Genomic DNA, 22,682 nt, shown 5'->3' with positions numbered 1-22,682 from the left:
CACTCTCCAACAATTTTGTAAAACTAAGTAATTTTCTGCTAGGTTAGAAGTAAATGAGTTGTCCTCAGCTGCTGCCTGGTGAGAGGACAAGCAGAGGAAGAACATATGTAAAATTTATAACATATTAATAAGGCAGAACCAGCTCAATACCAAACAAATTATAAGGAAACTCATTTGCCCTATGGTCCCATAACTATATCTTCTCCCAATCTCTTAATTTCTCCATCAGAGCAACAGTAGAAAAAGAAAGATTCTAACTTTTGGCTCCATAGTCTATTATTTTTTATTTAGTTTCTTCTTTCAGAAGATCAGTTTTGTACCTTTAGATACTAGGTGAAAAACTGCAGAGGGTCATTCCCCCAACTTTGATATCCTTTTTTAATTTTTCAGCAATTTCAAAACAGGTCTTTAGTTTGTTCATTCAACAAACTACTAATGAGCACCATCTAGGTACCAGGTATTTTGCTGGATGCACTATTAAATAACAGTATCTAACCTCAATTTGAACATCAGATTAGGTTAATTGCTCTTCTCTGTGCTCAGAATACCTGTCTGTACTTCTAATGGGCACTTATTATGTTCTATTGAAATGATCTGTCTCTCTAGGGGCTTGTTAGCTAATTGAAGGTAAGGATACTGTCTTATTCATGTTGTTTCCCTAATACCTAGTATGGTGCCTGGTACACTGGTGCTTTAAAAAAATTAATCTAGAGGAAGTCTACAAGGTGAACTGGAAAGAGGAGAATTTGGAAGCAGGAAGGTAAATTGAAAAGCTTGTTCCATTGCTTTGGGCAGGAGGTAATAAAAGTCTGAATTATTGTGGTGACTGTGGAAAAGGAAAATGAAGGAAAGGATGTGAGAAATATTACTGAATTATTATATAACGCTAAGTTTAATTAGACATGCATTCACTCACAAGTATTAAGCATGCATATATAACAGGGAGAGTTCTTACCTAGAAAGTCTTTCATGCTAGAGAAAAAACAAAAAAGAAAAAAGAAAAGAAAACAGCATTAGCAAGAGACTGATTTGTATTATTTCCATCTATAAATGCATTTTTCAAATCAGATGGCTGAACTTCACAGCTGGAGATGGGGGTGCCATTTAAGAAAAGCAACCAAACTGACTACACAAAGGTGACTTAGCCCTAGTTCACACTTCTTTGTATGCCATGACTCACTAGATTTCAGGTATTAGGGATAGCATCTTTTTAAACTAGAAGTTAGCAAAATGTAAAATGATCAAAAACTGCCCCAACTCCCCACCCAACTAACTAGCCAAGCTTGTGTTCTAGGAGTGACTATCACTGACATTTGGCCTCTCTGGATCTCAACATTCATTCTATTAATTTCCTTCAGTTCACAAACTCCCAACCTTGCCCTGAGTGAATACTGCAACTACAAATAAACTACAAATATGAAAACTCAGGAGACTTCCTCAGTTTCTCCCAGATCGCTAGTGAAAGTAGAAGAGTAAGGGAGAGCGGAGAAAGTCCCATCCTAGTCCCTAGGATGCTGGTTTAAAAAAAAAAAAAAAAGTAGGTACTCTTGAGGTCTCAAAAGAAAGGAGTTTTATAGATACAACCCATATACTTGGTCATTGTAAACAAATCAAACAACAGAAAGTGCTTATGTCTGTGTTTGACATTTACTTTTTACTGTAGATGATCTTTACCCTCCTATCCCTTCTTCTTTTTTTTTTTAAAAAGAACTCCGGCAAATAAAAATTCAATTGGCTTAAATGCACTTAATTATTTCCTTTTTTGAAGTGTTACAGAACAACAAAATCTTCAAGACAGACAAGAGAAGGAAGAGAAACAAAGATCTAATAATCTACAAAATGGATAATGAATTCTTGAACTTCTGAGTAGTCACTCAATGACACTGCTTTGCATTAAACAGTACCTGGAAGCCACTGGTTTGTCAAACAACATAGCAGGACAACCCAACACACCACACCCTACAGCTGTCCAGGAGAAGTATACAGTGACAGCACATATGACTAAAGAGGACTGAATAGAGTCACCTTGATAAATGATGACATTTCCTCATGGAATCTGTCTTTAAATCAGGGGTTATACTCATCAGAATAATCCTGCACACTTTTGCAAACTGTACATGTCCTAACCTCAGTACTGGAGATTCTGTTTCAGTAGGTCTAGAATGCAGCCTTCCTATATGTATTTTTAAAAAGTACCCCAGGTGATTCTGCTGTACAGCCCTGGTTAAATACCACTGGACTAAACGAAGGTTTTTGAACATGGAGACATGCCCTCATTTGAGGTGGGGGAATCATTAAGACTCATTAAGAAAAGTATATGGTATATTCTCATACAGTGAGTTGAGAATCCTGAAAGTTGGAAATCTAAAATTCAGGACAATTCCAGGCATTTTTTCTGTCCCACATTTATATATCTAATCTCTAGTGGCACTCATATGTATATCCCACACTATCAATGCCTACTTTCTCAACTTTACCTGAAGTTTTTTTTTCTTGATGTCTTTTTTCAAAAAAGAAACTACATTTTAATCACCTCTCAAGAACTAACACATATATAGGGCTGGGTGCAGAGGCTCACATCTGCAATCCCAGCACTTTGGAGGCAGGAGGATCACTTGAGCCCAGAAGTTCAAGACCAGTCTGGGCAACATGGCGGGACCCCATCTCTACAAAATAATTTTTAAAAAGTTAGCTGGGCATGGTGGTGTGCACCTGTGATCCATGCTACATGGAAAGCTGAGGCAGGAGGATCACTTGAGCACAAGAGGTCAAGGCTGCAGTAAGCTGTGTTTGTGCCACTGCACTTGAGCCTGGGTGACAGAGTGAGGCCTTATCTGAAAACGAAACAAACAAACAAAAAGTATGCAAGTGAAGCTGAGATCCTGGGCTATGGGCTACTCATTAGCTTTGTGAGAAGACCTAGCATCTGGGTGAATTAAAATTTATGTCCAGGAAGACTATTTATTGTGACATGTCAAATACTTGTGAATAATTGAGCCTGAACTCCATACCAGCAAATGCAAAACATCTTATTGTATTTAAGAACCCACTGTGTGCAGAGCCCTGTAGAGGAGGCACTGAGGAAGAAGCAGAATAAGTTGCATGACAGAACCAGGAGAGCACTGTGAACATAATTAACCAGTTCACCTGAAGCAATGTAGGGAAAACATGAGAATGCGTACTATGTATTCTCATGTTTATGGAGATAACAGTGGTAACTCATTGGCTCCAACTAAGAAAACCTCCTAAAAGATATGAGTTTTGGGAGGATCATATTAGAGAAACACACACAAACACACATTTTTTTTTCTCTGATAACAAAGACCCAGAAGAGATACATACATTTTTAAAAAAACCATATTGTTATGGAGGGAACGTTTCACTAAAATTCCATCTTATTCCTAATTATATTTTTAGTCCTATAGGGCCAGAACACGATAGGTGTTCAATAAACACTAACTGAACTGAATTGTTAATGCTCTGAGAAGTGTGATGGCCTTGGCTAGACCTGAGTTCTAATTTCTGCTCTGACATCTAGCAATATGACCTTGGCAAGTTACCACTTATTCTAACAGTAAGAATTAACTGTGATAACTACAAGGAAGTGAACTCTTAAAATGTCAGCTTCCCCCTCACCATTCCTCTGCTTTCATTTTTTAAATTGTAAGAATATTGTATTAGGCCAGGTGCAGTGGTTCACGCCTGTAATACCAGCACTTTAGGAGGCTGAGGCAGGTGGATCACTTGAGGTCAGGAGTTTGAGACCAGCCTGGCCAACATGGCAAAACCCCATCTCTACGAAAAATACAAAAATTAGCTGGGTGTGGTGGCACATGCCTGTAGTCCCAGCTACTTGGGAAGCTTAGGCAGGAGAATTGCTTGAGCCCAGGAGGTGGAGGTTGCAGTGAGCCGAGATAGCGTCACTGCACTCGAGCCTGGGCGACAGAGTGAGACTCTGTCTCAAAAAAAAAAAAAAGAATATTATATTGGCTGTTGATGCTGGTTAGAGTACCAAGTTAAAACTTTGTACCTTTGGTTCAGAATATTGAGTCCACATGTAACCAAATGAAACAATAATTTAGAAGACCACTTAGCTTCTCTCAGTGTTTCTGAGTAGAACAGCCTTCGAACTATACCCTTCATATGGGGGTAGCATTCTTGACACTCTCTCCAAAGATATACTTTCCGCATCGTCTTAGGTATGGAAAAATGACCTGTTTACAATCAAACTGGTCCCTTGGGCCTTCTTTATCTTCCTCCTATTGAACTAGGAGCCCATTTCTCCATGGTGTGCACAGACTGGGGCCTAACTTTCTGACAATTAAATCATGCTTTTTTGCTGACTTTTTCTTGAAATGTGAAACCTCACTTGAATTTTTTTTTTTTTTTTTTTTTTTTTTAGTTCTTCTTTGTAAATATCCTATTTGTTGGGTAAGATTTTACTATATCTTTAGTTTTAAAGTCTGCTGTGTAGACTCTGGCAGCTGCCTCTATGGTGACGAAACAAGTTTTTGTTTTTGTTTTTTTTCCATTAAAACAGGGAAATTAGGATTTTACCAGGCATCAGTCTTAGCCATTATCTATAAATCAACGCATGCTAATAATTTCCATTACTTTACTTTTTTAATAACATTAATGCTTTTCATTTAGAATGTTCTGGAAGCACAATTAAGCCAAGAAAGTTCTCAGATATATGGCTGCATAGTATGGCTGTGTATACCATATGACCTTCACTGAGGAGGCTGACATAAAACACAAACACTTAAAAATTGAAAAACACAAAAAATAGGTTAGCACTATCAAGCAGCAATCAGAAAAAGCCCAGAGGGTTCCTGGATATGAAAAGGCAGATTCCACAGGGTTTTCAAGAGGCCTGGATTAATTTTTCCACAAATGACAGCATGTGGAGGAAGATAATGATAATGGTGCTCACACTTGTGATTGCCATACCAGTTTTTGTCCCTATTGGCTTACTGTAGGAGGTGTTCCCTACAGCCACCTAGGAAGTTGATAACCTACACTCTTCTGCTTGCCAGGAGTAACTGAAAGCAAACATCACAGTCTGTTGTTTATTAGCTTTTAAAGGCTTGTTAACATCCCTTGTTAACAATTTCCTTTTGGGTAACCTTTTATAAAATGTGTAGGTCATGAGGGATCCAGCAGACAAGGTGGTAGACAATTTACCTAGATCCAGAAAATAGAGAAAACAGAGCTTGCAAGTTAATCCTCAATCTTTCCTCGCTACCTCTAATTCCCTCCAGCTTTTACCAGACTTTTGGAGCTATGTGGAATCCTTTTTTTTTTTTTTAATATTATTGCCTTCAGGGGCTAACCTTAGCAATGTCCTAGGAAAATCAACCCTACCAATTAGAGGAGAGCATATAAACCTCCTAAAACCTCAGAGATTAGTGAGATTTGGATGCAGCAGAGGAAACACAGTTACCTTAATACAAACAATATTATTTCAAAAAAGGAAGAAAACTGGACTTCTAAGGGTGAATTATTCTCATTGTAACAGAAATGGTTTCCTTTCAGGTTTTTAGCCTAAAAAGAGTAAGGCAAGATAGCTTAAAAGTATATAGGGTTTAATGTTTAATTCCCCCAATTCTGATAAAATGGCTTGGGTTTTTAGATCATACTTCCTAATTTTCACTGGTGGAATACCTCTAGAAACTATTGTTTTGCTTGGCTTCTTGATACCCTAGATAATCCGGGGTCTGATGAAAAACACTAGTTGGATTTAGGGAGAGAGAAGTTGGGGTTTCTTGGGTAAAGAAGCAGAGTGGCTGGATTGATGCAGAAGACTTAACTTTAATTTTTCCTCTTCATCCTCCTGTCATTCAAACTAAGCACAGATCAAATCAACTGTTAGGCTAACACGACTTCATTCAAGAAAGCTGACTGCCAACCCTGCAGGGAGACTACTGAGTAAATCTAGAGGAGATAAGACAGAGTGGGAGTTTGCCTAAGTAATCTCAGGGGAACAGTGAGCCAGGAAGTGACATCAGAAGAGGCAAGCAGAACATAGGGTAGGGAAATGAACACTGAAGCTTCTCCCAGAGAAGAGGATTCTAAGAGGTCAGCTGAGTGGGCAGGAAATAAGGGGAAGTCCTAGAACACAGGGCCAAGGGACTCCAGCCAAATCAATGATCCTTTAGAGGCTAGGAATGTGGACTCATCTTATCTATGCTCTGGCAGTGGTCCCATCCTTCCATTCTCTCTCCTCTGTACACTCCTTCTCTCTTCTCAAAAACAGAAGTTAGTCTACTCTGTAAGTAGAGTCTGAATAGCTTATCTGCACATGATGATATATTTTAGAAAAGGCATGAATCTTTTCTCTAATTGGTAGGTTAATTCACAAATTTATTATGCTGTATGCTCTAATCTGGAAGTCTTAAAACTTCTATAAGTATTTTTGTTAAAGATTGTTTTGCTCTACCTTCTACTGAAGACAAATCATGGCCACTAAAATGAGACTGTCTGGTGTGTCTGAACTAGACAGAAACTGTTCAAAGAAGGAATTACTTTCACAGCTTTTATGGTCCTACTGGGGACAACAGATAATGTGAATGAGACTCTGGAGAAGAAGAGACTAAAAGCTGCTCAGAAACCAATATGAATACAGAGAGTAGAGGTAAAAAGAATGATTAGCTAGATAGACCACAGTTTTAAAAATGTCCCAAAACTAAGAAGCAGACTTCTTCCTTTCATACTTCTTGAAATTCTCCCATAATAATCTCATTGCTTGGGCCTGTTTCTAATAAAAGAACAGAATGAAGATCACCATTAATTCAGATGGCAATCCTAGAAAGGGACAGAAACCAGACTGGTTTTCATTTGTGAAATGCATAGGGCCCTTAAAACACCAGAGACTGGCTTAGAAAAATCCCCACAAAAGCTTTCAACTTGAAAGTTATCAGGAGTTCAGGAAGGCACATAATTAAAACCAAACTCCTTCTACCAAGTTTAAAATAAAATTGTGGCTCAGGAAAGCTGGGCCCAAGGGAAAGGAATGAGACTAAGTCACATGTCTGCTGCCAAGGCTGAAACTGGTTTAACTCATGTTCCTTTTGCAGTCATGGCTTGACCCCACAGTGATGGGAAAAAACTTCTATTTACATTTTCTCCCAAAGAGGGACTAAGCAGAAAGAACATTTTATATTATGTTCTTGTGTACTAGCTGAGCCACGGGAAACAATTTGAGCTATTCTGGGATGGCCCTACAGAGAACCATCTTCTTTCCCTTCAGTGTTCTCAGAATATTGACTGATGATGAACAAGCCAATGATGTGAGTGTGGCTGCAGCAAGGACCCTTCAAATTTTCAGAGGTACTGCAAACCTAATCATGGTCTGAGTTAACTGCAAAATAGTATAATTTTGTAACTTTTAAGAATCATTGGCCGGGCGCGGTGGCTCAAGCTTGTAATCCCAGCACTTTGGGAGGCCGAGACGGGCGGATCACGAGGTCAGGAGATCGAGGCCATCCTGGCTAACATGGTGAAACCCCGTCTCTACTAAAAAATACAAAAAACTAGCCGGGCAAGGTGGCGGGCGCCTGTGGTCCCAGCTACTCGGGAGGCTGAGGCAGGAGAATGGCGTAAACCCGGGAGGCGGAGCTTGCAGTGAGCTGAGATCCGGCCACTGCACTCCAGTCCGGGCGACAGAGCGAGACTCCGCCTCAAAAAAAAAAAAAAAAAAAAAAAAAAAAAAAGAATCATTCTGGTTTCATACATATGTCCAAGAGAGACAAAAGTTTTCTAGCCTTCTATCTTAAGGGAAAAGATTTCTTCATAATTCAAACAGACAAGATTCTTAGGAAACTTGAAATAAAGAGAATCTACAGTCTCTAACTTTGAAGTGAAGCCTGCACTGTTCTAGTAATTTATCTGGGGATCCTGCATAATCTGGAAATAAATGTGAGGGTGGAAGAAGAACTTCCAAGATTTATGCAAAGATGTGACAGTAGAGGACAATGATAATGAGGCCTATGCTGTTTTTCTACATCAAAAAAATTAATACCATCAAATTTTCAATTTCATTAGTTTTCTATCGCTGCCAAAGCAAAATTTAGTGGCTTAAAAACCCATTTATTATCTCACAGTTTTGTAGGTCAGAAATCTGCATAGTTCTGCTGGGTTCCCTCAAGTTCTCAATGGTCTGAAATCAAGGATGTCTGCTGCTGACTTTTATCAGGAACATCTGGGGAAGAATCTGCTTCAAGCTCATCCAGGTTGTTGGCAGGAATCCAGTCCTGTGGGGTTTCAGGTACCTACTGCTGTTCAGGGTAGTGGCTGCCTACTGCTTGCAGAAGCTCCTACATTCCTTTTCACATGGCCCTTCTGTTTTTCAAACCAGCAATGAAGCATCAAGTTCTTTTCACACTTCACATTTCTCTGGCTTCCCATTCCATCATCTGCTGAGAAGGCTCTCTGCCTTTCCAGGCTCATGTGATTAGCTCAGGCCCACCCAGGAAAACCTCCCTAACTTAAGGTCAACTGTGCTATGTAACATAACAATCATGGGAGAGCTATCTTGTCATATACGTGGGTTATAGAGATTAGGCGAGGACATTTTGGGGAGGCATTTTAGAAATTCCAACTATCACAAGGATCTCCCTTAAAAAAAATGGTCAAATTTACCTGTAACATCCTAAAAGAAACATCCACAGTACATGGCCTCTCAGCTGCACTAGGTGATTACATACATTCAGAATCAGGGCAATACCAAAAGCACTGTCTTATACAGGGAAAAAACAGGCATCCATGTGACCTGCTATACATATGTGTAAGAGAGCACACTTCCACGGAAACATTAACTTTTAAAGGCAAGTATTAAATCACATATGTCTTCATCATATTATATGTCTTGATTTGTCTTTACCAACTACTTAATACATATAGAACAAAAAGTTAAAATAGTCAAATATAGTACTTACATTCAATTCATATTATAAATATTTCTGAAAAATCTCATATGCCAGATTGTGACTACCCTATCAATTTAAGGCATGTAAAAATGATATCATGTAATATCACCTCACATATTGCAGTACATGTCACTATATTTTAAAATAAAAACCATTAAGTTCATTAAATGATAGAAATAGACTCATCTTTTGTTGTCTCTATTGTGCTACATAATATTATTAGAATTTTAAAGCTCTCAGCATCTATGCAGACCTGTACCTCCCTTTTGTGAATATTCCCAGCTTCTGAAGAATTTCTGGATCTTTTGGGAACTCATAAAATGCACTCATTTTAGAAGGAAATATATGGATATACTAAAGCCTCCATAAAATATCTAAGGCAAGCCATTTTATAGTTATAATTTATAAACTCTTGTGATTCATACACGCATTTGCAGGCTCAGGCATATTTTCCATCTAGCCTTTCACATGCTGTGTACTATATGGGATGAAAATGACCAACAGGGGAATGAGGAGCTCTAAAACTTGTGTGGCTCTAGCACATGGGTCACATTTCTTACATTTAATATCTATATTTACTTTCCCCATAGCTTAGAGTTTTAGGTTCACACAGATGTGTATGGCCATCTGAAACTATGAAATACATTAAGATGGTTTTTAAAAAAATAGCCTCAGTGAACACCTGAGAAAAGAAGCCTGATCAGTCCCTCAAAATATTGTTAGAAGACAGCATAGAGTGTATCGTACATTTTAAAAGTCCTTATTTAGGCCTTAAATCCCACTGTTTGAGTTTCACTCCATTTCTCTAATTGAGATTCCAGGTCTCTCCCCACTAGTCTGTCAAGGCTCTTCAATAGATGATGTTACTGACCACCATTATACCTCTTTAGGAAGTAAGCTTTTCATGAAGCCTGGGAAGAGATGGATTTTTTCATATGGTAAATGTCACAGTCCAGCAGCCTGTTTGGGTAGCAGTCACTTTAATTTTATTTACCAGGCTGTGAATCAAAACTTTTACAAAGGAATTAGTGAGGCTCTCCAGACCTCACATTTCATGAGGAAATAAATATTAATACTTGGGACCTAAGTAACATAGGGTAGAATTTTTTATTTCTGAGTAGCTTCCACAGGCTTTTTCTCTTTTGATTCCCACAAAAACCAAAATATTAACTCACATATTTTGGAGCGACAGATATACCAGCAAATTGCAATAAACAGGAATCTGAATTGACTTGGGAAGATCTATGGTTAGCCTTCACGTTAGAAATAAGATTCACAAGTGTGTGGCCTCTTAGTCCTTTCCAGATGGCTAAATGGGATAGGAGCGGAGAGATCAAATCTCAGGCAGCAGCATTTATTCCCTGCATTTACATTAAGCACCTGTATGTGACCAGCCTTATGAGTAGTACTTAGAGAAGTAAAATTGACAATGACAGAATCTAAGACATGGCTCTTTGATCTCAAAGAGCTCTTCTTTGGGGAGATAAAATACGCACACTCATAAAACAAGTAAGAGTGTAATTCAAGAAAGTAATTGATTAAATGCAATCAAATGTTAGACCATCTAGTACATGCAGTAAATAAAAAGGGATAGTTAGGAAAGGGAGAGACTGATAATGACTAGATATTTTCAGCAAGGAGATAATGGAAGGAACAGGAGTTTGAGGCTGCAGTGAGCCATGATGGTGCTACTGTACTCCAGCCTGGGTGACAGAGCGAGACCCTGTCTCCAAAAAGAAAAAAAAAAAAGAAAAAGAAAAAGAAAAAATTCTGACTTTTTACTAATCTAGGTTTGTCTGTTCCTGTTATTCTGTTACATTTTTCCTTAAGATAGCTTTTGTTGTCACCATCTCTCTTTCCAAGTCAGATTCAAAAGTCAGGGATACTGGTAACAATCTAGGAGCTATTTAAAGAAGAGACAGTAGTTTCACTGGAACAGCTATACCCCTTACTGGTTAAGGCTGAGGCTCTTGATCCAGACTGCTGGCTCCAACATTTACTAAGTTATGTGATCTTACATGATTACTTAACTTCTCTGTTCAGTGTCCTTGTCATTAAAATGAGAAAATGGTACTTGGTGTTTATGGTTGTCGAATGTATTAAATAAGACAATACATGTACGCGCTTGGTACAGCGCTGATGAAAAGTAAATATTCAATAAATGTTAGCTACTGATACTACTACAGTTCTCCCTACTTTTCCTATTCTCTCTCTTGTCCCTCTTTGGTCTTTTGGTTCTCCCAATGCTTGTTGGCTGCAAGAGGAATAAGCTCAAATAAATTCCTCAGCACTCAAGTAAAGGATTTTGATTATTTGTAGATTTTGATTATCCAGGCTAATTCCTACTTCCCTTTCTAATCTACACACATTTAAGGTCATTATTTTACTGTCTGGATGGATATATGTCCTTTCAGACAACCAACCATTTAAAGTTGATTTTGGAAATCAATGCAAAACATTTTTTGAAATGCTGTAATACAGTCTCACATATTTTACAATTTTATTTAAATCTAGAATATTTAACTTTTCATACAAACAACTTTTAAAATAGCCACTTGCAATTTTATGTACAACTCCGAAAACGCTGCTTTCATAATGAACTATGAAGAGGTTAAAGTCCAGACACACTTTCAGTATCTTTATCTAATCATGTCACTGGTAGAACTCTTTCCATGCTGTGTAACCAAAGAAGGCTGTTGGATTTTGGAACTGTTATGAGAACTAACATCCCAGTTGTGGATAACCATCACCCACTACATGATAACCAGGTTGAGAATAGAATAAAAAAAAGAGGCTTAAAAGAAATAAAAAGCTGATGAAAGCTAACTCTGATTGTTTCCCTTTGGTCTTCTTACTGTAATGAATTGCCAGCCCACCCAAATATTATCAGATTAAGAAAAGAAATTAAAAACCAATGCTGAACAGGAACTTTTCCAAACTTTAAAAATAATCCCTTGTCACACAGCTGGTTAGGTACTGAAAACAAAACTAGAACCCAACACAAAACTCATAACCAATTGACCCTTAACTAATCTAAATTTCTGAATCCTTTGAGAACTGAAACTTATCACTGTAACATAAGTTTGACCACAATACCTCTGAACAAAGAAACCAGAAAGAAGACCTGCTGTTTTCCTGCATGTGATTCCAGGGGTGATGGAATAGGAAAGAACCATTAGAAAAAGAAACGTATCTCTTATCTGCTTGTGGTTACTCCTCTCAAGGTTTACTCTCAGCCCTTCCTTATGTTACATCTACTCCTTAGACAAGCTCACCACTCTTATGGCTTCAATCATAAATATCAGTATTTTTAGCCCATAATTTTCTAAGTGTCAGACCAACTACTTTCTGGAAATCACTATCTGAATGTCCCAAAGTACCTCTAATTCAACATACCAAAAAGTGAAACCATTTCCCCACTCAACAGCATTTAGCCTCCTGTGTTTGCCAACTCAATTTTGTCACACTATTTTTTTTTTTCTTTTTGAGACAGGGTCTCATTCTGTTGCCCAGGTTGGAGTACAGTAGTGCAATCATGGCTCACTGAAACCTCGACCTCCTGAGCTCAAGCTATCCTCCCACTTCAGCCTCCCAAGTAGCTAAGAGTATAGGCACATGCCACAATACCTGGCTAGTTTTACAATTTTTTGAAGAGACAAGTCTTACTCCATTGCCCAGGTTGGTCTCAAACTCTTGGGCTTAAGCAATCCTCCCATCTCTGCCTCCCAAAATGCTGGAATTACAGGTATGAGCCCCTGCACCTGACCCTTATCATACCATTTTCTAACCAGTCACCTAAACCAGAGACCTGGTAGTCACTCCTGACTCTGCCCTCTCTCAGGTTCATCCTTATCCCCATTCTATCAGTCCGTGTCTTGTCAATTCTACCTTCTAAACAACTGAACGCTTCTCTGTACTTCCCAGACAAAAATCTCTGCCCAGGCCCTTAACATTTCTCACCCGAAATACTGCAATCAAGGGTCAATGACCTGATCACATCCTGACCCTCCCTCCCAATTCAGCTTCCACAGCTGCCAAAGTTATTCTCTAATATGCAATTCCGAGCACAGCAACTTTACTTCAAATCTTCATTCCTTTATTCTTTATCCACAGGATAACTCCCCAAATCCTCAAAATTACATACTAAGCCTCACATGACCTGGGTTTGCTAAGCCTCCTGCCTCATTTCTTATTACATTTCTAAATATATCTTTCATTCTAGCCACACCGATATGCAGCTTTCAGAATAATGCCATTATGTTCTCATATTCTTTTTCTACCTTTGTAATGTACTGTTTCCTTCTTCTTTGTCCGTCTAGCTTCTATTGTTCTCCAAACATCAGGCTAATGTATTAACCACATGGCTGATCTAAAACACCCTGAACCTATGTCTTTATTAGAAAATTCACCTCCCTGGTGTTCTAATTCTTGATTTTCTTAATCTCCCCAATTAGACTGCCAATCCTTTGAGGGCAGGAACTGTGTCTTTCATTTATGAATTCCGGTGTCCAACATAAAGCCTACTACAAAGCAGATGCTCATAAAATGTGGGAGGATTCACAATAGGGCAGATGGCTTTGACGCACATTTACCATGGAACTAAAAATTAGAGTAGAAGGCCAGGACACCGCTTGCAGGAAAGGGAGCTGATGCCTTCGAAGCTCCCAGTCTCTCTGGTCAACAAACCAAGACTTCAGATGCCATCTCCTCCAGCTCTACGTAGGATATGAGTGAACTAGGCCACTCTCTACTTAGAATTCGTGTAATGGGTCCAAATGAGAAAGCTACTTTTATTCCCACAGGTTTTACTGTTCTAGGAAGATTCCTTGGGCTGAACAATTACTGCTATTGATTTTCCTTGAGTGAAATAAAAAACCCCCAAAAAGAATACACTCACGGTTTTAAATAGGCAGAAAAAAATGGTTAACAGATTGTACTCCTAATTAGCATTGTTCAACCAAGTGTTTCCCATTCCATGACAATGGATTATAAAGTGGAGTAAAAAAGGATTCCAGATTGGTAGTGCATCAGATGTAGTGTTGGATGTATACAGGATACAATAATATGCTAAATAAATGTTTAGTACTTGTCAGAGGAGGGCACAAAGCACATGCAAAAAATAATTATCAACACTGACAGTCTGGAAGGCAAAGAGGCAGAATGCCTCTGGTCTGCTAACCAAAGTTGCTATGTAGACAAGCTCTCAAGAAGGCAACAATACTTTATCATTCAATTATTTATCAAATGTACCTAATTAGTTTGTAGGACTGGTTATAAAACAAAGCTAATGGATTAAATGTTCCCTTTATGTACATTAGTGGTTGACTGAAAAATATTATGTAAAATCTTTGTTGTTTTTGGTTTTTCTTTGCCATTTTTAAAAATGGAGATGTTAGAACTGAAGGAATAGCAATCCAGACTAAATGGGAACATGCTACTGATCTTGCTTTATAAATGCAGGTTAAATCCTATTATAACAAATACCAACACAACGAAAATGCGCCTAATTAAAAGATTCCCAGGGTTCATCTGATGACCTACTTACTTCAAGATTTATTCAATATAATAAATATCAGATAAGCAATACAATTTGGACATCCTCTAGTATTTGTTTCCTTTAAATACACCCTGTATCAAAAAAATTTTAAATTAGCAAATAATAAAAATTTGAGAATATTGACCAAAGATTACTTGGCTCTTACTTTTAGGATGATTTAAAAATGCTAAATCATCTAAATTGAGTAGTTCCTAATTTATAGAATTTATAAATGTTAGACCCAATAATATACACAGTGATTAAAAATCAAGAGCTAGAAGTGTCTACTGTACTTGTAGTTCAGAATTTTTTCTTTAACTACAAAGACTAAGAAAAATAATTTTTTTAATGTTGTAAAATTACTGTCAAAAGAAAGTTTTACTACTAATTGTATGAACCCAGCATCTTATATTAGGGTTGTTTCATGGTATGAGAAAAGAGACCGAGCTTTCAAATTCTCATCAATATCTACCTGGTACGGTTCCCGTTAGAAATGCAAGTGAATCTGGAAGTTTTTCCGCTTTTCCTAACAAATCAGAGATGATCAGAGCTGTTACTAAGGGAACTCCTCAACTTTTAGACACAAAAAAGATGCTGAACTAATGGAAACTTCACATGAAAGCCAAAAGTAGCAGTAAAAAAAATTATTTCATTACTTAGGATCAACAGAGACCAAAACAGCAATATTAGGAGCATACCACTTATAATAGTCATTTGTAGTGTTGGTAGGAGCAAGTGAGGGCATGCCAAAAGGATGGATGAAATTTTCTCTAGTGAGGAAGAGGGATGCGTTTGTTTGTTTGTTTGTTTATTTATTGATGGAGTTTTGCTCTTGTTGCCCAGGCTGGAATGCAATGGTGCAGTCTTGGCTCACTGCAAGCCCTGCCTTCTGGGTTCAAGCGATTCTCCTGCCTCAGCCTTCCGAGAAGCTGGGATAAGGGATAACAGGTGCCCGCCACCATGCCCAGCTAAGTTTTTGTGTTTTTAGTAGAGATGGGGTTTCACTATGTTGGCCAGGCTTGTCTCGAACTCCTGACCTCGTGGTCCATAAGGCTTCAGCCTTCCAAAGTGCTGGGATTACAGGTGTGAGCCACTGCGCCCAGCCGGGATGTATATTTTTAAAAACCATGTTTAATAGCATAATTTTGAGTTCAGAGAATTAAAAATATTTATTATTTTCAAAATACAAACTAGAGAAGGTAAACAAAAATCTTCTTGGTTGGTGAGAACATGCACTACCTTCCACATATGAGTGATTTTTCATTAGGGAGTATATTGGTATACTCCCTACACATAATCTCAAGGCAAGCATTAGATTTTTATATCATTTAAAAGAGTCATAGGTTTACTGAGTATAGAAACACTGAACTATGAAAAGTATCAGCTGCTGTTATGAGTTTAAAAGTAAAGGTATATGATAAAAGTTTGTTTTCTAGTTACTGAAAAATCATCCTGCCTTTTGTTTTCTCAAGTTAAAAATAATAACTTGTTTGACTTACAGTTTATAGTTTGCCTTTACTACTTCTTGAACATTTGACGAAGGGTATGGTGTCCAAAATATTCTCTCCATGTGAATAGCTATTATTTTAAAATTGTCTCTAAGGATATTTTCCTTATATGGGGGCATTTACTATTTAGCCCTGTTAACAACACTCAAAAAAGAATCAAACTTTTAAATGCTGGCTGAAATTTCAATCCTCTGTTTTGAAGAATGTTGGATCAGGGGCTGTCCCTCTGTAACTCTGTGCCATCTCTAGAAGAAACTGTATGTATGTATACAAACAAATCAAAGAAGTTTGAAAGAGGACAGTTAAGAGAGCTGTCCTGATTTTAACTCTGAAATGCACACAGAAACTCCCCAGTATCTTTACTGTAAAGACTCAAGCATTTCCACTTTAAAGAGAAATATGAAGACCCTGAAGCCCACAAGGTCTCAGGCTCTAAGGGCTCCATGGTCCCAGAGAGTATGACTGGGATTTGAGAACCAGGCACAGGAGATTCAGTTATGGCCTGTCAATTCCCTCCCTTGGCCTATAAATACAGCTTTCCTCCTTCCTGCAATTTCGGTTTCCTGTGTCTCCATCAAGGATAAATTTTGGACTCCCACAGCTACGTAAGCTTTTAACTGTCATATTTGCCCTAGCATGTTCTTAAACTTGACCTTCAAATATATTTGAGATGTACTCCAATGTTGCTGGGAATACGGGGTTTTAGAGTCACAGAGCGTGGTGCTTAATCAAGGCTCTGCTGCTTACTAGTTGAGCAATGCTGGGCAAGCCACTTCTCTTCTGTGTATCTCAGTTTCCTCATATGTTAAATAGGGATAGCAATACCCACCTTTCAGGGTGGCTGAGGATCAGCCAGTTACAACCAGGTATCAAAAGGCATATGAGCACAAGAACACCATCACAAAACTAGTTGTTAAAGAACAATCAAAACCACTTTTTAAAGAGTACCCTAATTAGTTGGACATGAGAGAAAATGAACTACGCTAGGAAGATCTTAAGAGATGAACTCTTCATTTTATAACCAGTCCTTAGTGTCAGCAGCCACCAAATGAGTCTTGCATATCTTTCACTCTGACGTTAAAGACATAAGCAACGTAATGGAACATGAGTGGTATATGAAAATCAACATTCTCTTTAACATAGTCTCAAGTCATTTGGACACTGAAAGTTGGTTAGAGTAAGTTGATGCTATTGTAGGAATCCACATCCAGTGACCACTAAAATTGGGAAGCAGTCTCTTTTTTTTTTTTTTTTTTTTTTTTGTTGAGACGGAGTCTTGCTCTGCCGCCCAGGCTGGAGTGCAGTGGCCAGCTCTCAGCTCACTGCAAGCTCCGCCTCCCGGGTTCACGCCATTCTCCTGCCTCAGCCTCCCGAGTAGCTGGGACTACAGGCGCCCGCCACCACGCCCGGCTAGTTTTTTGTATTTTTTTTAGTAGAGACGGGGTTTCACCGTATTAGCCAGGATGGTCTCGATCTCCTGACCTCGTGATCCGCCCGTCTCGGCCTCCCAAAGTGCTGGGATTACAGGCTTGAGCCACCGCGCCCGGCCGGGAAGCAGTCTCTTATTAAGCCATCTATGTTTTAGTTTCCTATAATTCAGATTTTCTCCCACTGTGACCTCTGTCTAAAAGGCACCGATGAGGGGTTGTGAAACAAGGGTAGGGAGGCTGGATAGCAGCTGTTAGAAGTGAGACAAGACGAAAGCAGTACCTAACTCTAAGAAAGCAAAGGAAAAACAGAAAGGGAAAATGGGGGAAGGTCACCAAACAGGTAATTGTTGGTTGCTCACCACATTGCTCTGGGAGCTATGGTTATAGTGGTGAAGAGACATTAATAAGGGGCTCTTTACAACTAAAGGTACTACTGAGTATATGAGGGAAGGGGACAAAGATAAACACTAACTGAAGTAAGGTGTCCAGTTTTGTGGACCTCGATTGGTAGCCAACAAAGAATACCCAATAGCTAGTGGGGTGAAAGCATTCTGTGGCTCCTTGGGGAAAAAAGGTACCAGTCTACATGTTGAAGAGACACTCCTGGAACTCGATGACAGTAACATATATATTGGAGCCCCTCTTGGTGCTCTCACAAAAACTTGTGAATAAAATAACTTCGTAACAATATTCTTTGGTATCCTCATCCTTAGCTGAGGTCTTAGACCAACAGAATTATAAATTCTACTACATGGTAATTTATACTGGTAAGAAAGACATTGAAAATAGATACAAAATAATTGAAAAACAAAACAAACAAACAAACAAAAAACCCCACACTAGTCTATCCAGGCCTCTTGCAAATTTTCTCCCTGTAGCTCCCTAAGTAAGGAAGCTATGGCCATCCTTCTTCTTACTCTGTATATACAGCAAAGCACAATCTAGTTCCTGAAAAAGTAACTGTTATATTGCCTGCTACCTAATATGCCCATCAGAACTTCTCATCACTTGCTATTGGTAGCAGTTCTTGCTTTTGTCAGCTTCCCACAGGGGAAGACACTAAATTAGATGCAAATGCCCATATGTAAATCACTTCATTGAGACATTCATTAGAGAAAATGGAGAAAAGTCTCAAATGGCTCTACCTAGAACATCACAAACACCTCCATAGAAGTGGTTGTCAATGGCCAACAGTTAGTTCTCGGGCTTTTAAGCAAGAAATTTCCTGAAGGCACTTGGTGATTAAGGAGTAAAGTTCCAAGTGGCTATAACTCCTTGCTCATTTTGCTCTTTCTCACAGACAGACATACAAAATAGGCAAAGGCATACTCTACCTCACATATATACATACATACACAAATATACACACGGAACTTTCACAACTGAAGTTTAATGTATATAGTTTTGTGGCCATTTCGGAGGTTTTTCTCTTGAAACATAGTATCGATCCATAAAACACAAGAAAGGCAGTGACTAAAATAGCCGTAGAAATTAAGAAAAGCCTCATAAGATAAAGTAATAAGGACTGTAAAATCTTACTGTTAAGCAGTTTACAACTGATAGTTAAAAGCTAAAAGGCAGAAACTGTAGCCTGACATATTTAAGTCTGCTTTTACTTAAGACTGTATTAAGTATTACGAACCATAACCTCTTGCAGAGAAGCTTACAGGGTCTTTACTTGGAATTTTTCTTTTTTCCTGTACCGATTCCCATATGCTCTGAAATCCCTTTGCTCTAGACCTAACGCCCCAAGTTTTATATATATATACACACACACACACACACACACACCCTCTACCTTTGACCCATCTATGAATATATGTAAATAAAAAATGCTGCTTACTCGGAGCGTCTTGGCAGTCGGGGAGGGAGATGCTGGGGGAGAATCAGACTGAGATTTCCTATTCCGAGTGAAGTCTTTACTTCGGGTATATAAAGAGGACATGGTTCCTCAGGATGCAGATAGACACTCAACCACTGGATTCTTCACACAAAGCTGGGAAATTTCCCCTGTAGGTTACCCTCACAGAATCTCTCCTTTTGAGTTGATGCAAAAGGACTTTGGATAGAACTAAATAAAGGATAAAAGCAGCCCTGTAAATTATAGTCTTGAGCTCTGAACCAGTCCCCAGTTACACAGAGTCTGAGTTCCATCAATATTTTCAATTCAGTTTTGACCACAGGTTCTCAGGACTGGTAGCTTACCGTAGAGGGTATTGTGCTGAGCAACACCTTTTATGTCTAGATTGAGTCCTTGATTCTCCTCAAAGGACACTTCTTATTGAGGCTTGCTCTCCAATAAAACCTGAGTCTAGGTTCCTGATGACACCAGATTAAATCCCAGAGGAAAGACGACCTTGGATCCTGCCGGCAGCAAGTCTGGGAACAACTACTATCACTTTATCCAGAGGGAAGAAATACAAATCCTGTGGAAAATCATGCTGTCTTTCCTTAGCTTGACTCCACTGGACTGTAAGGCATTTGGAACTACTATGATAAAATCAGGTCAAACAACTTAAAAAACAAAAAAAAAAAATGATAAATAAGGAACCAAGAGTTTATAAGAAGGAAGCAGTCTGAGGAAGTCAAATTTCCCTAAGTCCTCCCAGACGAAGCTGCTTTTACATATAAACACTCACAGTCATACACACATCTTTTCCCCTCCCCTCTTCTATTTTCTGACATTCCAAATCCCTATTCGCTCAGTGAGGAATGCTGGAGAGGAGCCAAGGGCAAAGATTCACTTTCAACTCAGAATTCGGGTTGCCACTTGTAGGAGGAAAAGAAAGCCTGCTAGCTTCTAGGAATAAAGGGAGGCTCTTTGGGGGCATGCTGAGGGGCAAACCTCACCAGCCTTCCAGTGTGCCCTGCCTCAGAGAATGCAGAAGTCTCTAAGACTGATTGCTCTGAATACTATGAGAAGGGGGATTTTTCAACCTCTAGATCTCTTAAGTAACAACGCTCAGACAGAAAAATTAGTCAAAGCACCTCCAGGCCTTTAATGTTCCATTTTAATGAGATGCCATTCCTGTTGCACCATGAGGAAGCAAACTGAAGCTCTGGCTCACTGCAAAGAAAGTTCTCTGTCCATTACAGAACTTACTGGCTGGATCTATAAGTATAAAGCTTACCAGAGTTTCCTAAGATGCCACAATCAGGGAAAATGACAATGGAAAGGGGTATAAAGGTGAGGGAAAAGAAAGAAGGGTCAGAAATGAAGAGAGAAAACAGACAGTAGTGCAATTGCAAGACTACAGGACTCAGAAGTACAGGAAAATGAAATTAAAAAGAGAGGAATTTATTTGCATAGTGTTGAAGGATTTTTGGATTTGACCTGGAAGAAACATCTAAAATTTAATCTTTTGCACTCTGTTGTTACCACTACACTAACCAAAATTTCTAGGCCAAATGCTTTCTAAGCCAACAGGTTTATCCCCAAAGTAACAACTCTCTTTTCTCTGGACTCTTGGAAACTCTATTCTGCTTTCCCTTCTTTCACATGAAATTTATACTTTTTACTTCAAACTTTCTCAACATGCTATTCTTTTCCCTCTAATTGCTTTGACAACTTCTTTATTCCTATGATCAATTTTGTGAAATTAAATCAAGGTAAGTGATCAGCTACTTGGAAGTTGGTCTGAGGAATATAGGTTGAAAAGAGTTTTACAAACTCATTCTTTTAGATTGGGAATGAATCAGAACCCCTTTATTAGGGGTCCTGGAAATTATTCAGTCTTCCTTAAGGAGACTGATCAATTCTATCATAAACCAGAATACATTATGTCTCAAAGGCCAACTGTTGCCAGGCGCAGTGGCTCACGCCTATAATCCCAGCATTTTGGGAGGCTGAGGTGGGTGGATCACATGAGGTCAGGATTTCGAGACCAGCCTGACCAGCATGGTGAAACCCTATCTCTACTAAAAATACAAAAAATTAGCCAGGTGTCATGGGGGGCACCTGTAGTCCCAGCTACTCGGGAGGCTGAGGCAGGAGAATTGCTTGAAACATTGAGGCAGAGGTTGCAGTGAGCCGAGATCGTGCCATTGCACTCCAGCCTGGGCAACAAGAACAAAACTCTGTCTCAAAAAAAAAAAAAAAAAAAAAAAAAAAAAAAAAGGGCCAATTATCTTGGGAATTCAGATCTTATATGATGTATATTAAGGATATAGCTTATATGGCTAATCTCATCAGATAAGGTGAGTCTCCATTAGATCTTTTCACTTAAAGAAATACTGTTGTAAACCTAAATACTAACATTCCCATGCTTGAGATAGCATGACTGGCTAGGGAAAGGTTAGTGACACTTTTTTGTTATGTTGAATGAAACTCACCGGTTTACATCATTCCTTAAAGACATGGCAAGAACAACTTGATCAGACACAGTTTCCTGACCTGTTTCTGTAAGGTTCATACAGTGATTTCACACTCACTGGCAATTAGAGAGGGATGTAAACCTCTTTTACTCCAAACTGGCCTCTCTGTCTTTTTTTTACTTCTATCTTACGTCCACTTCTAGAAAGTAGTAACAATAACAAACTCTTTTATATTTTATGAAGTGTTTTAACATACATTATCTCACCTGATCCTCTCAACCACACTGAAAAGTATACCACTATACAGTCATGCCCCACATAACTGATGTTTCAGTCAACAAACCACATATACAATGGTGGCTGCATAAGACTATAATGGAACTGAAAAATTCTTATCACCCAGTATTTACTATACTATATTTTTAATCATTATTTTGGAGTGTACTTCTCCTTCTACTTATATATATAAAAGTTAACTGTAAAACTGCCTTAGGCAGGTTCTTCAGGAGATATTCTGAAGAAGGCATTGTTATGATAGGAAGTGACAGCTCCACGCCTGAAGACTTTCCAATGGGATAAGATATGGAAGTGAAAGACAGTGATACTGATGATTCTAACCCTGCGTAGGCCTAAGTTAACATGTGTGTGTCTTAGTTTTTAACAAGAAAGTTTTAAAGTTAAAAAGAAAAAAACAGATAAAAGCTTATAGATTAAGAATATAAAGAAATATTTTTGTACACCTGTATAATGTGTTTGTGTTTTAAGCTAAGTATTACTGCAAAAGGGTCAAAACGTTAACAAATTTTAAAAATGTATAAAGTTAAAAAAGTATAGTAAGCTAAGGTTATTTATCATTGAAGAAAGAAAAAACTTTTTTATAACTTTAGTATAACCTAAGTGTACAGTGTTAATAGTCTATAGTTGTGCACAGTAATGCCCTAGGCCTTCACTCACCACTTGCTCACTG

General features: G+C 38.5%; 1 protein-coding gene across 12 annotated transcripts in view; it reads right to left on the bottom strand.

Moving 5' to 3' along the window:
* The window catches only part of PPP1R12B (protein phosphatase 1 regulatory subunit 12B), a 242,300-nt gene that overhangs the window by 28,639 nt on the left and 190,979 nt on the right, over positions 1-22,682 (bottom strand). For 11 of the 12 annotated variants that reach the window (XR_004057260.1, XR_004057262.1, XM_030930268.1 and 8 more), the window contains one exon: positions 956-972. Coding sequence is in view for 10 of the 12 variants with exons in the window: in XM_030930268.1 (XP_030786128.1) it covers positions 956-972 (17 nt within the window). In the remaining 2 variants the exon portion in view is untranslated. Of the gene's footprint in view, positions 1-955; positions 973-19,244; positions 19,595-22,682 lie in introns of those variants that run through there. The other variant, XM_030930327.1, reaches the window with a different exon arrangement.

Source organism: Rhinopithecus roxellana, chromosome 1, assembly GCF_007565055.1.
Source record: "Rhinopithecus roxellana isolate Shanxi Qingling chromosome 1, ASM756505v1, whole genome shotgun sequence".
In the NCBI taxonomy this organism is placed as follows: domain Eukaryota; kingdom Metazoa; phylum Chordata; class Mammalia; order Primates; family Cercopithecidae; genus Rhinopithecus; species Rhinopithecus roxellana.
Note: the sequence above shows the minus strand (reverse complement) of the source record. Positions and strands in the feature narration are given on the sequence as shown.